This window comes from Pelmatolapia mariae, linkage group LG10_11 (assembly GCF_036321145.2).
Source record: "Pelmatolapia mariae isolate MD_Pm_ZW linkage group LG10_11, Pm_UMD_F_2, whole genome shotgun sequence".
Taxonomy (NCBI): Eukaryota; Metazoa; Chordata; class Actinopteri; order Cichliformes; family Cichlidae; genus Pelmatolapia; species Pelmatolapia mariae.
This window is the reverse complement of record NC_086236.1, coordinates 51,631,620-51,648,059: the sequence shown is the minus strand read 5'-3', so window position 1 is coordinate 51,648,059 and position 16,440 is coordinate 51,631,620. Positions and strand designations below refer to the sequence as shown.

General features: G+C 40.6%; 1 protein-coding gene across 1 annotated transcript in view; it reads right to left on the bottom strand.

The window, feature by feature from the left end:
- Positions 1–16,440, bottom strand: part of me1 (malic enzyme 1, NADP(+)-dependent, cytosolic) — an 84,817-nt gene that overhangs the window by 40,669 nt on the left and 27,708 nt on the right. Inside the window, exons 2-3 of the mRNA XM_063487841.1 lie at positions 8,639–8,772; positions 4,885–5,034 (exon numbers count right to left, since the gene is read on the bottom strand). Of these exons, the coding sequence (XP_063343911.1) occupies positions 4,885–5,034; positions 8,639–8,772 (284 nt within the window). The remainder of the gene's footprint in view (positions 1–4,884; positions 5,035–8,638; positions 8,773–16,440) is intronic.

The window sequence follows — 16,440 nt, the reverse complement described above, 5'->3', positions numbered from 1 at the left end:
TTATCTGCTAAACACTATCTGCTCACAAGCTTACAAACCAACAAAAGTAAGCAGAAGCAGAAGCACAAATCTTCTCATGATGTGAATGTATTCCTTTGTCCGACGGTCTCTCTCCTATCTTAAGATCAGTGAAAAAAGCCTTGGTTTGACAGTTAATAGTGCTCAACTTTGAGCCTCTGCTACAGGTCCTGGTGTCAGAGTGTTTAGTCCAAGAGGTAGATTAGCTGCTAATCAGCTGAGACAAAGAGAGGTTCCTGCTTCCACACAGAAAGTCTTTATACCTGAATGAAGTGATTAGAACCTAATCTGCTGCTAGGGTGGTCAGTATAGAAGACACTTGTGCACATATGCACTCACACACTTGGATGCATGGTGACATCAGTAATCCATTATGAAGATTTCTCAAATTTCCTTTGAGTAAAAAGCAAAAACAGAAGCATGGATTTTTACACCAGATGTACCCAGAACAAATCTGAAACCTGACCTTATCCTTCAGGATCATAGAAAAAAAAAAAAAAAAACACCAAAATGACGGCCACATGTCCTCAGCAGTAACACATAGCAAATTGTAAAGGTGGTGCAGTTCCTTACAGTCAAGTCCATGGAAAATGCTATTACTCATATTTGCTTGTGGTTTTTCAATATGACACAAAGGACGTGTTCATTAAACTAAGATGTCATCTTTTTGCTCTATAATGGTACAGAGAAAAGACAAAACAGGAGAGGGGCTGGAGGAAAACAGGCGAAAGAAGAGTTCATTCAGAGGCTCTTTAAAACAAGCCCAGCCCATGTTACCATAAGTCTGTCCAGTGGATGGATAGTATGCCTTTGCAGCTTGTAGACTGGAACAATCACCCTCGCTAATGATTTATGTTTGCCATTTACAAGACAGCAAGACAGCAACTAACCACAAACTGTCCCAGATCTGGTCTCCTGTCTTCAAAGGCAACAATATTGTAGCTCATTGTGCACAGTTGGAGTAATTTTGGTCATGCCACGGTCTTCGACCACTATTTTTACAAGTGTGACTCCAGGATTAGTTGCTTACAGCAATCATCATTATAAGTTCTGGCAAACCTTTTTCCCCCTCTTGTTGACATAGTAATTCATCAGTGCAACATGTGTTCATATTTGAATTTTGTGTGATCTGCAAAGGGACATGTATCACCCAAGTTTCTCCAAAAGGCATCACTTCTCCTCAGCAGCAGCTTTTTTCAGGGTACTTATATGAACCACAGATTACATGAGATCATCATGCAATATAACCACCTGCAGCTGTTAAAATTTTTAAAAAAAGAAGAAAAAAAAGAAGCTCACTGGGATAGCAAATGCTGTTCACTTATTTAACCTCTGCTGAAGGACTTCTATAAAACTACAGACATTAGTTTTATAGAAGTCCTTCAGTTCTTCAAGTTTTTCAGTCAGCATGGGATTTAAAATGCAGTAATCTAGATATCATTGTTCTTTTCTCAGGCTATGTCAGTACAGAGCAGCAACCTGGCTGAAAATCCAAATCTATTAGAGCCTCTTAAAGGCAGTCAGATTTGTCCCCGGTGTATTCTGCTAACCGACCCACTGATGCGCATTCAAAGAGGCCAAGCTCCCAACCCCGGAGGCTCTGGCAGCACGTTCTGGCTCACTCTGCTCTGAGACAGAGGGAGTGTATAAAATGACTCCTCCAGGCAGCTCAGTGTGAGAAGAAGGCAAGCATGCTAGGAATATTTTCCAAATAGTTTTGCAAGGATGGGGAAACAGCAAGATGTTGGATAATGTTATGTGCTTGGGAGAATTTTGGTTTCCAAGCACCTTAAATGTACCAGAGGTAAGTGTTTAAAATAAAACTGTTTGGACACAATTTGGAAAACTGCGGTTTCACAGCTCATCCAAAGAATCCGAAGAGTTTGTATGAAACCATGACTCATTAAAGCAAAATTCTGCCGCTGCTGCAGACCAGATTCCTGATAGCAGGAAATACTGGTAGATCCCCATTGCTACTTGGTGTCTTTAAAATATACACTACCCTTCTGACATCATTCTTTGATTTCTAAGGTTATTATTGTGTTTCAGTTTAGGTCAGTTCTGTTAGTACACTACATATGTAGCTATGTAGAATAAGACTTTTTGAAAGGTTAGTGTTGTCTTAGATTGAGTGAATCCATAGCACAGTGTTTTACACAGTCACCTAACAAGTGAAAGCACTCTGGTTTAGAAGATTTAACTCTCTTTGGGGTTATGTCAGTGAGGGTATCTGTGGTAATCTCCTGAATGAAGTTTGTGGAGTTACCCTTTGTAACTTTGGAGTAGCAGAAAGTAGCTGCTTCCAAGACATGATTGTAAACTTGACTGTAACTGTTGTGGTAGCTACTGCAGCGTGATTATCAGCTGTACATGTTGTGCTTCTGACCAGACATAAAACTAGACTGTTCTACAATAAAGGTGACAATTTAACACACATAACAATTCTAGGATAAATGTAATATGTGGTTTCAAGTGCAATCAGGCACTGTTAGCTAGGTAGCTTGTATTGGCACAATCATTGGTATAGACAACATATCCTCCTTTTACTTCCAACTGCACAGCCAAGATGGCGACCTTTGAAAGTAAGCAATGTACAGCATTTCATGTTCAGCAAATGACTATTATGAGTACTCAAACCAAGTACTTCTGGAGCACTTGGTGTGGCTGTAGTTGACAGTGAGAACACATCTCTCCATCGGACAAAGCATGTGTAAGTATGGAGGGAAGTAATGTAAGAGCAGCGTAAGTTTTACCATTCTATCAGGTTAACTGTCTAACTCCAGCTTCTTTGTTAAACTATTTTAGTAGTCACCTTTAGTTAACCCTGTTAGTTAGTTATCAGTGATATCAAACCCTAACCCTATGTTTTGGAGACAAGAAAGTGTCTTTTGGAAATATGCAAATGGTTTTTGTGTGTCAGTTAGAATGATTGTATTTTCACCCATGATGGCCTAGACTTGGGATAACATTTTTTTCTAAATGTAGGTTCCTAAGATTAAGGTCATCATTGATGAAGATTCATATTTTAATCTGTATATTATGAAGGTTTATATTTTTTTTTACAGCTCCTGACAGTAGTTTACTAACAAAGAGTAGGTTTATATGTCTATATTTAGGATTACATAAATCCTATTAATTCTTTCACCTTAAAGTGACCAGTTGATATCATTTATAACCTGAGGTCCATATTTACATGTGCCACTGTGATATTTTAAAATTGCAAAGATGTTTCCAACCATGCATTTGTTAATCTAATTCCAGACGTTTTCATACTTCTTGTGATTGGACCGTTGGTGTGATGGGGTTGTTTATGACTCAAGAATTATACATATGTTTTGTATGTTACAGATTTGGATGTTATTGTAATTTTCTACTTCTAACTGTTGCCTTGTAATGTTTTGCAGTGAACCATGGCTAACAGACACAGAGCACAAGATTTGCAGCTGCAGAGAGGTAGCTACTTAATAGCCAAATTAGCAACGATGAAAATAGTTCAACCGATGGAAAGGAGTCTATTAAGTGAATTTGTTTTGCCTTAAAAATGACTGAAATCATGAAAAACAGAACAGTTACAACATGTGTTGTAAGAATGGCTAGAGCTTTGATAAACACAAACAAAGCCATTGAGAAGCATTCCAGTTGAAAATATAAACTGTCATAAATGACGCCACTCCTGTCATTTTAGTAGCTAAAATTGCTTGGTTGCTTGAGGCTGAACAGAGTCAATAATTATAATTCCAGTTAAGTGAGGTTAAGGGCCCGTGGAGGACAGTAAAATGGTGGCCTTTTTCAGTGGGAAGCAAACAGAGCACAGAGCACCTGAAAAAGGTTAAATGCAAGGAGGAGGATCCAAGAAAAACAGAACGAGAGTGAAAGCAGTATCAGCTCAATATCTAGTAGTAGCTGCTCAGGGAATTTATTTGTCAGATAGTGAGAGACTTGGACCAGATGAACCTAGGTGAAAGAAAACAGATACAATCAGAGAAATGTGTGTGTGTGCGTGTGTGTGTGTGTGTGTGTATGTGTGGGTGTGCGCGTGTGCGTTTACAGTAGAGGAGAAAGGGAAACCTGTGAATGTCTGTCTGCAAGGAGCAGAGCCAGATCCAGTCAAGGTAAATGCTGGACTGATTTCAACAGCTTACTGCGGTTTTGCCTCGAGCTGAGCAGTCCAACCAAACTACAACTTTAAGGCCTACCGCAACCTCCAAGTTTGTTTCAGATTTTATAGCATCAAAGAGTCCAGTTCCAACATAGCATACACATAGGTTAAGAGTCTTTGAGCTTCTGGTTTCGTTACAGTACAACCAGTCATTTGTTGGCACACATGCTTGAACACTTATATGGCTTTTAGCCTTGGGTGAAATAATGATCTACACAATTGATTAAATCCCAGATTGTGCTATTCAACAATATTACTGTTGCTGCCTGTCAACTTGTTTAGCATATTGTCTCTCCAGTGAATCGCTCATCCTTTTTGAACACCATAATCTATCTGCCATGTGCATTTAGATTGCATTTTGCCTTTATCCTTATACCATCAGTCTATGGTATGTTACTAGCTGACACCTGTGACCAGGCACTTCTTTTCAGTGGGACTCGGTGTGTAAAAGGGCAGCCTGAAGCAGTGAAATATAGATGCCACACAGCCAGCAGTAAGAAAAAGACAGAAAGAAATGCTGGCTGATACTGAGCACAACAACCAGTACCATAAAACACTTAATAACTGAGTGTTAAAAGACCAACTGAGGGATAACAACATTGCCTGAAATAAGCTGATAATAAATGTAATGTTAAGTGGGTTTATTGGTTTAGGAATGTACCATTTCACAATATAAGAGGAAGAAAAACACTGTAAGAGTGACTCACCTAGGCCTTTGGAATATGAGGCTATACTGCTGGCAGGCCAGACCCACAGTGGGGGTGTAAATGATGGGCATAAACCTTTCGATGTCTGACAACAGCACCCGATAGAAGAGCTTCTCGTTGCGGTCCTGGAGCCCCATTAGGAACACATATCTGGGAGTGACAGATAAGAAAACAGAGCATGTTAATCTTAAGCATCTTGACAAATGGTAGCTGCTAACCTAAGCTTATTGAAGTCAGATGTTAAATCCTGGATGTTTGCGAGAGACTATCAAGGAGACTGAGGGATGAGAGTACACCGTGTTCACCTGGCTGCAACAGTGCACAAACCAGGGAGATTAAAGGAACTGAAGCTACTGAAAAAAACAAGAAAGAAGGAAAAGAAGAGAAGTATTCCCCCTAAAACCTGATTTGCAAAGAAATTTTTTACTTGTGTTCCAAATGACTGAAACAAATAAAGAGAATAAAAAATAGTTCTCAGATAACCTACACAAGCTTTTGACTGTGATTGTAGATTTACTGGGAACTGAAGGTTTGCATTTGAACCAAATTAAGCAGAGCATGCCTGAAAGGGCTCTACTCCTGATCACAGAAGTTTCCATGAAGTCAAGAGCACAAGGGTGCCTCTTGTTGAGATGATAAAAAGCATGCGTGGCCTCTCTGCTATAGGTTAGGCCACAGCACCTGCACAATGCACGGTGCTGACAGCTGCTCTTGAAGAGATGTGTTTTCATATTGATGAACCCAAATATAACCATAGAACGGCTTGCTTTTGCAGTATCATATAATAAAAAAAAGTTTAATTAATTTAGCCTTCAATCTGTTATTTACTGAAGATTCAAAAACAGTATGTATCTGTTTCCTCCAGTAAGAACCAAAGTGATGAAACCGTGTCCATGACACCTGAGCAAACATGATCTGCTGAGGAGAACCAAAAACTACAGAAAAAAAAGCTGCCCTTGAGGTTTTTGGGGGGGGGTTGCTCAGTGGATTTGTTTCAGGTTAAATGCCAGATTCAAAACTTCAAAATTCACAGCACTAAAAAAGAGAGTGGAAAATGTTACTCTGGGGCTCTTTGTCTGGCCAGAGTGGCATGATGAAAGCTTGTCTCTGTTGCTGAAACACTAGAAAGAGAGTCTGTCTTTTTAAAAGGAAAAGGAAATGGTGACAAAACAGTTGTGAATGGTTTGTTCTAGTCTACACTAAATGGCAACCTCTAGGGCTGAAAAATGAAGAGAACTTGGAAGTGCCAAAAGTTGCAATTCCAAAAGAGCTGATTCCAACAGACTTTCATGTAAAAGCTCACAGATTTGAAACAGAAATTCCTCCATAAATAGTGACAGTTTCTGTAAGACAGTGATTTACCTGCAAAATGACTTTCTGCTCAGCAGACTGGTTGAAATATTAGCAACCCTTCACCAATCTGTTTGAGAATGATTGCAGTCAGTTAGTCAATTTGACCTTGACTAACTGAAGACAGGTTGCTTCCCACCAGGTGACTTGCTTTACCGCCTTGCAATTTAAAGCAAGTCACCCACAGGCTACCCAAAGGTTACCAACTGCAATTCATTAAATGTGCTGACACAGTCTATGGTCCACACTTAAAAGACACTGAAATGTTTTTATACTCATATAAATAGCCATTAGTAATGTAATTTGCTGATAACATGTGAATATTAATTTTTACCTTCAAAAGCTGCTATGGAACAATACAGAACCCACATCAGTGCCAGGGGGGAAAGTAGAGAGTAAATTATGGACTTGTAAAAAAGGAAATTTAAAGATTTCCTTTTAAAAGAAAATTTAAGCAATGGCTGAGATTAAAGCTATGTAAATTAGTTATTAGAGTTACAGAAAATCATTCACACCCATCAAGCTGACAAGAAAAGAAGAAAGAAGCCTCAGAGAGTTCAGGTGTTGAATAAAGTTCATGCAAAATATTGACTCTCAAGTTCATTAGAACTCTACAAACTCTGCTTTTGCCTTATACACTGTATTTCCATGTATGTTTCATTGTCCGTGGAATTTAAAGAGAGGCAAAAGTGAGATGTGATGATCACATTTGGTCATTTTCACAATATAATCCTTTCTTGCTTTGGTGGGCTGAGAGAAAAGTAAAAGATTTGAAAGTAAACTGATCTTCATGAGTAAAATTAACGGAGATCCCGAAACACAAAGAAGGGCACGAATGAGAAAAAAGGTGGAAACTGCGTCGACACGTGGCTTCAGTTGAGCACAATAATAGACATTTTACATTTTTCTTCAACATTTTAATGACTTCAATTGTGATTGTCAGTCATCAAACCATCAAACAAAACCACACAACTAGTTACGTCTCCATATAAAATCCTAATAATTTCCTGTGGGGTGATATGGTTTGATTTGATGCTGGCAAATGTTAAGAAAAAATTCTTTCTCCATTTTTAACCTTAAAAGGGAGCACACTCCCACACCCAGGAAACAGCAATATTTACAGTACACACTGCTTTATAAAGCAGTATCCCTGCTGACTTATTGGATGCATTGTTTCCTTTAAAGTCAACCTAGTGGGGCAGCTGACTTAGGATCTCATCTATCTCTTCCTTTATCTGTCTTAGCATGAGTGATCAACAAGCTCTGCTCAGCCTTGGCTCATTTTAAATCTATTAATGCCTTTTAACAATATCACTGGATGTGAAGCTCCCCTTCAGCTGTACCATTTTATGTCCTGCAGTATTGTGCTTGGCGAACACTTTGAACATCCATTTCCTGTGTTGACGGTGCAGTCACAGCAAGCATTCGAGTCGCTCCATCATCTCAAATGGCAAACGCATGTGCTCACAGTGCCGTTTCTCTTTTTTCAAAAAATGCAAAACCAAGACAAATTCCACACGTGGGATTAAAATAGTATGGGAAGATGACATTTTGAGTTATGCTCAATAAAAAAATGAATGACAACGTCTAGCGTTAAACACCAAAGAAGGATTCAGAGTCACAGGACAGACTGTATGTAAACACAGCATGCTCGAGCAACGACAGGCAAATAGCAGTCTGTGATCTACGAGAGCAAAACTCATAGTTTGGAAGACGCTCAAGTCCCGGAGAGATTGTAAATGACACTAATAGGGCATGGGAATGGCAATGTCAGGCTTGTAATAACTGTTTTTATATGCTGACGCTGCACTGTTGCTATGGTGAAAAATGAGGAGGCTGTTAAAAAGCTATCTACAGTAATTCCTGCTGACCCTGAATCCTGTCTCACAAGCATTATAGTGACAGCTAACTAGAGCAAGGGGCAGCTACACAAACACATATTATTCAGCGCGCTGCAGATAATTCAAAACAGTAAACCAGATGACTTTGACTGATCAAAGAGCTCAAACTGAAATGTTAGCAAATGGCACTTTCATTGCACAATGGTAACAGCATTGAGTCTAATAAAGCATGTAAAACTGTCTGCACTTTTCATTTGGACCACATGGAGGGTATGACAACAAGAAGAGGTGGCAGGAGAGATGGGGAGAATAGCGTGCAGGTTTGTTAGGTAAAATCTATGGCGTTAGGAGATGGATGTGGACTTTAGAGGGGCGGATCACTAATCCCTTTCGTGTCTTGAAGGCTTCCAGATGTGCAACTCTCTGCGTGCACTAGGAGGATTAGTTGAAATTCAACCCTTCATGGGCTGCTGATTGGAAGCTGATAGAAGATAAGGTGGGTAAGTCATTGCAGCTTGACTGTGAAGAGATTCCCCATCTGTGTTAGACTGTGCCAGTCTCACCTGTCCAGGTCATCTCTCTTCATGTCATAGTTCTTGAGCACTCGCAGCAGCTGCATGTCCTGACTGGCGAAGCAGGGAGGCAGCAGGCCGTGGATCCCCACCTGGAGACGCTCCTCCAGGGAGAAAGCCATGCCCTACAAACACACAGGCACAAAATAAACACACAATCAAACTCCACTGTCTGCCATCATAATAACACGCACATGACCTTCAGACTGGGTGAAACCACTGACTGCGAAATCTGTTATTTAATATCTGCTACAGAGGATGAGGGAGTAAAGTAGGATAGAGTCCCAACATATCTGGTATAGTAAGCATACAGGGGCGATCGTGGCTCAAGAGTTGGCAGTTCGTCTTGTAATCGGAAGGTTGCAGTTTCGGTTGTTGTGTCCTTGGGCAAGACACTTCACCAGTTGCCTACTGGTGGTGGTCAGAGGGCCCGGTGGCGCCAGTGTCCGGCAGCCTCGCCTCTGGGCGGCTGTGGCTACAATGTAGCTTGCCATCACCTGTGTGTGAATGGGTGGATGACTGAATGTGTAAAGCGCTTTGGGTTCCTTAGGGACTAGTAAAGCGCTATACAAATACAGGCCATTTACAGGAATGCAAAAGTCTGTTTTACTGAGCTCTTAGTATCTGACTCTCCGTTAATGGCAGGTAGGCATTTTTGGAATTTTCTTAATGAATCATAAGAACCATTTACACAAACACTCATGCATCAGTCTAAGTGCATCCCTATGTGTCAGCTTCATGTCTGACTCAGCTCCTCTGTCACTTTTCATTACCCTCAGCAACTTTTCCAATAACATTTACTTATCAGTCACTGTGCGTGTCTGTTACACTGTTACTGTTGACCCTAAACAGCAATACTGTGTATATAAAAACATTTTATGCCATGGTCTCTGTTTCTAGTTTTGGATTAAGATATTTAGCTATGATCCGTGATGGCAGTTCCTAATCCAAAAGAGAGCTCACTCTGGGGAACCTGTGTTTATGAGGTGGAGGCAGCATTCTGCAGCACCATAAAACTGAAATGGATTACATTTGAAACAGCAGATGAGTGTAGATCGATTGGTTCAACCTTAATTACTTTCTTTAAATGACAGAATTATCTGTGTTTTTCTGCATGTCCTGCAATTAAAGCAGCACTAATCATCATGGTTTGTGTTGCAATACTGCTGTGAAATGTGAATAAATGAATATTTTATGGAACACATTCACCACTTATTTGTGTTAAGGTGGGTTAAACTTGTCCTCAGCTCCAGCTGACTGCTTGCTCTCAGACGGGCTCCTCCCTCTCAGATATGCCGCTGCTAACTCACATTCTGGTGTGATGTCAACATTTACCGACAAAGCCACGTACATAATGGGGCTCAGGCTAATAACCTGTTTCAACTTTGACCTCTGCGTTGGCTTTTATCTTGCTCACCCCCTGACCTGAACTGGAATACTGAAAAACATGCATGAGTGGAGCATACAAAGAAGAGACTGTGATCACACTCAGGAGAAGTAATGCATCTTAAAGTGACAGTAGAAAGAGGTGGGGTACTTTGGATACTTCAGCTCCTCTGAAAGGATGGCTGTCCCCAAAAAAACCATAACAAGCATCAAGTCCATGTTTAAGACTGGAACAGCTTTGACTATTCTCTGCAAGTGAGGCATGATACGTCGAGCATTTTCAATCCATAAAAGTGCAGCGACCCGGTGAAACCTCAGTTTCAGCACGCCAGCTACTGTTGCTGACTAGTAAGACAGAAGCGAAGCCCGGCTGTAAACGTCCCTGTGCTGGTTTCCATCCCCGGGCCACCAACCATTTACATGCAACCCTGCCAAACCTTATGTTTCTGGTTGTGTTAAAATGGTTCTGAAGTTGTTAAAAAAAAAAGGCACTTGATCACAGGTCCCGCTGCTAAAGAAAAGCAGCAAAGCATGAGACACGGAATAATAAAATTCTGCAATTTTGACGTCACGTGAACCATCAGTGCTGACCACAGACACGCTTCAAATTAGCTTTGCATTATTTGAATAAAAAAGCATATGGTTTCCAAACTGTTGGTTTTAGATTTAATCTAACTGATTCTGCGTAATGAGGCGAAAGAAACAAGCAAAGACACACCATTGCCCTTTTTGGCGGGAGATCTGAAAGAAAAGGATTTTGTGTTTTCTTAATTACCTACCAGCAAGCAGGAATTACTGTATGTAACTACATAAGTTAACAGCATGTAAACATGAAGTCTCATAAATCTGTTTTCTTTTTTTTAGTGACAGTACTAAATCTAAACTTGACTCAGGGAGTCAAAAACAAGGCATCAGTCATTTGAGATACTGAAATATGCACCCCAATCCGTCCGTCGTTAGCCGAGGCTCTGTGTAGCCTGTACTTAACGGACCTCAAAAGGACAGAAGCAGTTCTGAATTACAACCTTCCCCAATTATCAAAAGAGATTTTCTATTTTTCAGAGAGCCAGCTGTTCTCATCAGACTCTATGTGAGTTTGGAGCAGCAGCTGGACATGTCTGCAGCAGCAGACTATGCGAGAGTCTTAAAATACACACGGCAAAATGAGCTTAATATGAGCCTATAAAATCAGATTCCTCACAATGTTCCTCCATTAGCTGAGATTCACTGGCTGCAGCACACACTGGTGTCCTCTGGGGACTGGCTGCTTTAGACACAACTCACATTTGAACACTAAAGTTAAAAAACACTCATACACACACCCACATAAACAGACAAACGGGAGCCTTTAATTAGCCGAAACACGCTTTATTTGCGCTGGCTTACACTTCCTTTGGGAGAAATGGTTTTCTTGCACAGATTAACTGAGCAGATTTGCACACATGTAGCTCTATAATTAGCCTGCCCAATTGTGCGCTTACGTCCTACTTTCACAGTGCTTTCACAGCTCTCAGACTTATTAGATTTCACTTTCACTCACACTGTCAGATTGTATGTGCAGGAGGGGTTTTAAAACAGCATTTGCATGCTAACTGAGTGATGTTTTTGGCTGCTTAATGACTCAAATCAAACACGCCCAAAACTTGTCCTGACTGAGGACATTTCTGCTGTTGTTCATTTCAGGTTATTTACGATACGCATGTTCTATTTTTACCTCACTTTACAACAGATACACATCAGTCATGAGACTGTACTTTAAAGAGCCAACATATTAGCGCACTTAAACCCAACTGCACTTATTTTTGGTACTTCAAAGAACTTTTTTTTACATGCTAAAGTAAGTTGATTGGTCGGTTGTTAGAAAGTAACAGAGCAGTTGTGCTTATAGTCTTGTGTTGAATCTGGTGCATGTATCTCCACTGAACTGCAGCTGTCGATGGCAGCCAGCAAGCTCATAATGGGCATACTTAATCCAGTTCAATTCATTTGAGTTTTATTTATATCACAGAGCCTAAAATAATACAGAGAAAAGCCCCAATAATGGAACAGCCACCTATGAGCCCGCACTTGGCAACAGTGGGAAGGAAAACTCCCTTTTAACAGGAAGAAACCTGTAGCAGAACCAGGCTCAGGGAGGGATAGGATAAATGTTTGCCTTACTCTGCTCTGCTGCCTTGGTGAGCTTTGCAAAGCAGCACATGAACCAGTTGTCCACCTACTGGAAGACTGCTTCAGCATGGTTCAGGCTGAAACAGCAGTTGAGACCGCCACATCTCGTCTAGTTAGCAGACAGGGAAACAAGAGACAGAGATATAATAGTGTGGAAGGAAACTTTGCAGTCAGGTGTGCATGGTGTACTTTACTAAGGTGGATAATAAAATTAAATATAAAAAAGTAGGTCATCAAATATAATTTTCAAGTGAGATAAAAATTCTGCTTACTTAAACATTTAAGGGAAGAGAATGGCTCATGGCTCAGAGAATGCCATCCAGTCAGACAAATGCAGGAATCATGCATACACTAACTGGACTGGTTCTTATATAGCACTTTTCGACTCTACCTGAGCACTCAAAGCACTTTATACAACAAAAATGTGATGTTCACACTGTTAACTCCTTGCTGGTGATGTTTTATTTCCTCCCATGCAATGTGCCAAGAAAATTTAACTGATTAGAAGAATGTTTTAGGAGACAGATTTTTTTTTATTGCCAGGAATCATTTTTGTTCATACTCAAAAATATGCACCTTTAGCCTGGTGCGAAGTTGCTCTGCAAGTGAACTCTGTGACCTGAGAGACATCAGTGTTGGACATGTTTCTTTAAGTAGAGAATCGCATAACGTCTTAATCTGTTCGCTTTAGGTCTCAGGGTCTAAAGAGAAAAGAACAGAAAAAGAAAAATACTCCAGAAAAAAGCAAATATTGAATTTACACTGTACAATATATCACAGCTCTTGCCCAGTACCACGCTTCATTAAGAATAATTACCGACATGGTTCAGAGGCAACCAGTGTCACATGTGAAACAGATACCATCCACTAAGTCTGGCCTTAAATGACCAATTAACATCCCTGACAAAGGATCGAGCAGCTCAGCAGTCCAGAGGGGGAAACACTGTGCTCCAGAATCATTTCATGATTAAAGATAAAACCTGAGGCCGGGTCAGACCTAGCCCCTTGGGACGACAGAAAAAGAGCGCAGGGGTGGGGTGCATAAGATGGCTTTATGGTAAGAAAGATTAGCAGTACATGGTTCAGAGAGTTTGGCAGGGCAAAGCGTGGGAACCACTAACACCAGATTTGACATCTTTTTGACTTATGACTTGAATATTGACTCTGCACCGCCTGTGTTGTTAGCATGTAAAAAGAACTGCCAATCTCTTCAGTCCTGGCGTCTTGTTTGTCTTTCCCTCAACATGCTTGTCGATCGACCTAATAATGTATAAAGAAGACCGTTCTCTCAACACGAGCCAGGGTAAATACATTTAAGGAATGGTGGCCTGAGCTTTCATCTAACAGCTGAAAAGTTAAGATAGCTGCACATGGAGAAAAATGTGGACCATTGCTCTCCTTTATTCCAACCGAAAGTTTGCAGAAGAATTCTAACCGTCACTCACATATATAGCTCAGTTAATTATGTAAGAAAGTCTCAAACTAAATGACGCAGCATGCTAACAAAAGATCCACATATTCTTAATAGAACAAATATCAACATTTGTCTTCACTATATTTTCTTAGTTTATATTCTTTAAAACGAAAGTACAGTGACAAATGTAGACACTTGTGTATACACACAAACCATCTCTATGTTTGTTTGTCTAAACACAGGTTTCTGAGTTTCACTGCTGCACTCTGTTTCTCTTGTTCGGGAGCCCTAAACTGGGCTGGGCAGGATAAACCCTAGAAAGCTTCCACATGGCCCTAACCACATCTGAAGTGCCCGCACCCTGTGCCAACACATGTGATGCCCGCAGCCTCATGTTCCAGAAGCCGCAGTAGCAACCTTAACCTGTAATCTACCCACTGGGCAGTGCCAGCTCTTAACCTTGGACTGGTGCCATGCCCACCCCTAAACACTCAGTGGATAGAGGAAACATCTAATTAGATGCCAGAAGGCTAAACAACAGAGATGAAAGTGCAAGTCCTTTGAAGCTGATAAAATGCCTTTCTGTTCTTCCTATGGAGTTCAAAGGGTGGGTTTGGTGCAACTTTTCAGCATGAAGATTTAGAAACCTAAACATTCAGCTGTCTCAGCCTTTTAATTTCCTTCGGCCAATACCACACAGAGTTCAGTCTAACATTGAGCTTGTAAGGTTGGCAGTAAAGCCACTCCCTTCAATGCAGCCTTCAAGTATTCCTTCATGTAAAAATTCTTTAATGTCACGAGAGGAGAGGGCTTCTTATCACAACAATAACACGGTCCAGAAACACTTTCTCACACTGATATTTCACTGTGAAAAGCATGCAGTGAATGCTGTATGTTGGAATTTCCTGCACACGATGACAAATTACAAACATGAGTGAAACAAGTATATGATTGTCATGCATTCAATGCAGTGTGATATGAAACAACTGTTTCCTCATGGGGCTGATAAAAGGGCTGTATCTGCTGGGACACCAGGCGAAGCATTTTATAGCTTAACAGAGTCATCAAGGATAACTTATATTCCGAGGTATAAACAAACATCAGATCCAGTTTCCAAAAGTTGATTCTGTTCATCTGGACGTAGCGTTTTGTGGGAGAAACGTTTCGTCACTCATCCAAGTTCCCCAACTCTCTGTGAATGGTACTCATGGCCATTGATCAGTGGTCTTTGATCAGTGGGTTTTGGTCAGTGGTTGTTGATCAATGGTCATGAGAATTTGCATAATTAAGATTAAGGAACTGACCTCCCAGCCCATTGTTCCTTCAGTGGGCTGGTTTCAGTCATTATGCAAATGTACTGTTTATAAGATTGGGGAAACCTGCAGTCAGCTGAGACTGAAGAAGTCACTTGGATGAGTGACGAAACGTTTCTCCCACAAAACGCTACGTCCAGATGAACAGAATCAACTTTTGGAGATTTACTTTCCTGGATGATTGAGAATGCATCAAGACATCAGATCCAGTTATGTTATGCAAAGAAACAATGTGATATAATTAATAATGTAAATGTAATGTTGTAGTTCATTTTGGGGAAACTGAGTTCTGGCTGCTGAAGTGAACAGAACATAACAAATCAAAGCCTTCCATCACATCCACCAAGTCAGATAATCATGTAGGAACTGAGCTCTGTATTATCTAGCTGTAATGTGAGCTGAAAACCAAGCCCACAGAGGAAGCAACCCACAAAACAACATCAGAAAAACAAACAAACAAGGAAAAACAATTCTTCCTCCTGACATCTGTACAAGTGGGAGACTTTTTAACTCTCTTATTTAACTTGCATTACAGGTTAAAGCTGCATTTTTAGTAATGTGACTGCTTGAGTAACAGGTTAGTGCCACCAGCTCTTTCCCATATTTCAGTGTAGCGGAACACAATCTCACAACCATGCCTGTGGTGTTATTGTTTTTAGTGGCATTTTTGTCAAATATGAAGCTGTCAGGCTGGAGAAAAAGAGGAAGACCACAGAGAAGATTCACGGATGTAGTGAAAGATGACATGCAGAGGATTGGTGTGTCAGAAGAGGATGCTAGGGACAGCCTGAGACGGAGGCTGATGATCTCCTGTAGCGAGTACCGACACCTAAAAGAAGCAGCCAAAAGAAGGAGTGACAGGTACTGAAATTGCAGATACAAGCGGTGGAAATGAGCTTTCTCGAGAGGGTGCCAGGGTTTTCCCTTAGAGATGGGATGAGTAGTGCAGTCATTTCGGAGGGACTCAGAGTAGAAGCAGCTGAGGTGGTTCAACATCAAGGATGTCTCCTGGCTGCCTCCCAGGTGAGGTATTCTGAGCATGTGCCACTGGGAGAAGGCCCCAGGGTAGATACTGGAGAGATGCTCCCATGACCCAGCTCCAGGTAAACAGCAAAAAATAAATGAATGGATGTCTGATCTATAGCATACTAAAGTACAAATATCTTTGGAATGTGACTTTAAACAAACACATAAATATACTTATAGTGAAGGTAAAAAAAATATTATTTTCCATCACCTTACCTTACCATCCTTATTTTTCTTTCTTTTGTATCAAAAATAGGGCTTGTATTTTACTGTAAGACTACATAACTGCTCTATGGGGGCAATTCTCTCAATGTGCTGACAAACAAAAACTAAAGAATTAAACCACAATACTCCCTGAGAAAACTTCAGAATTATGTAATTGTACACAAAGACACATTGAATCAACTTCTAAGATTCACAGATAAGAAAAAAGGTAACGGGCTGCATTTAATATCATAGACGCACATTTTATTTTTAAATAATAG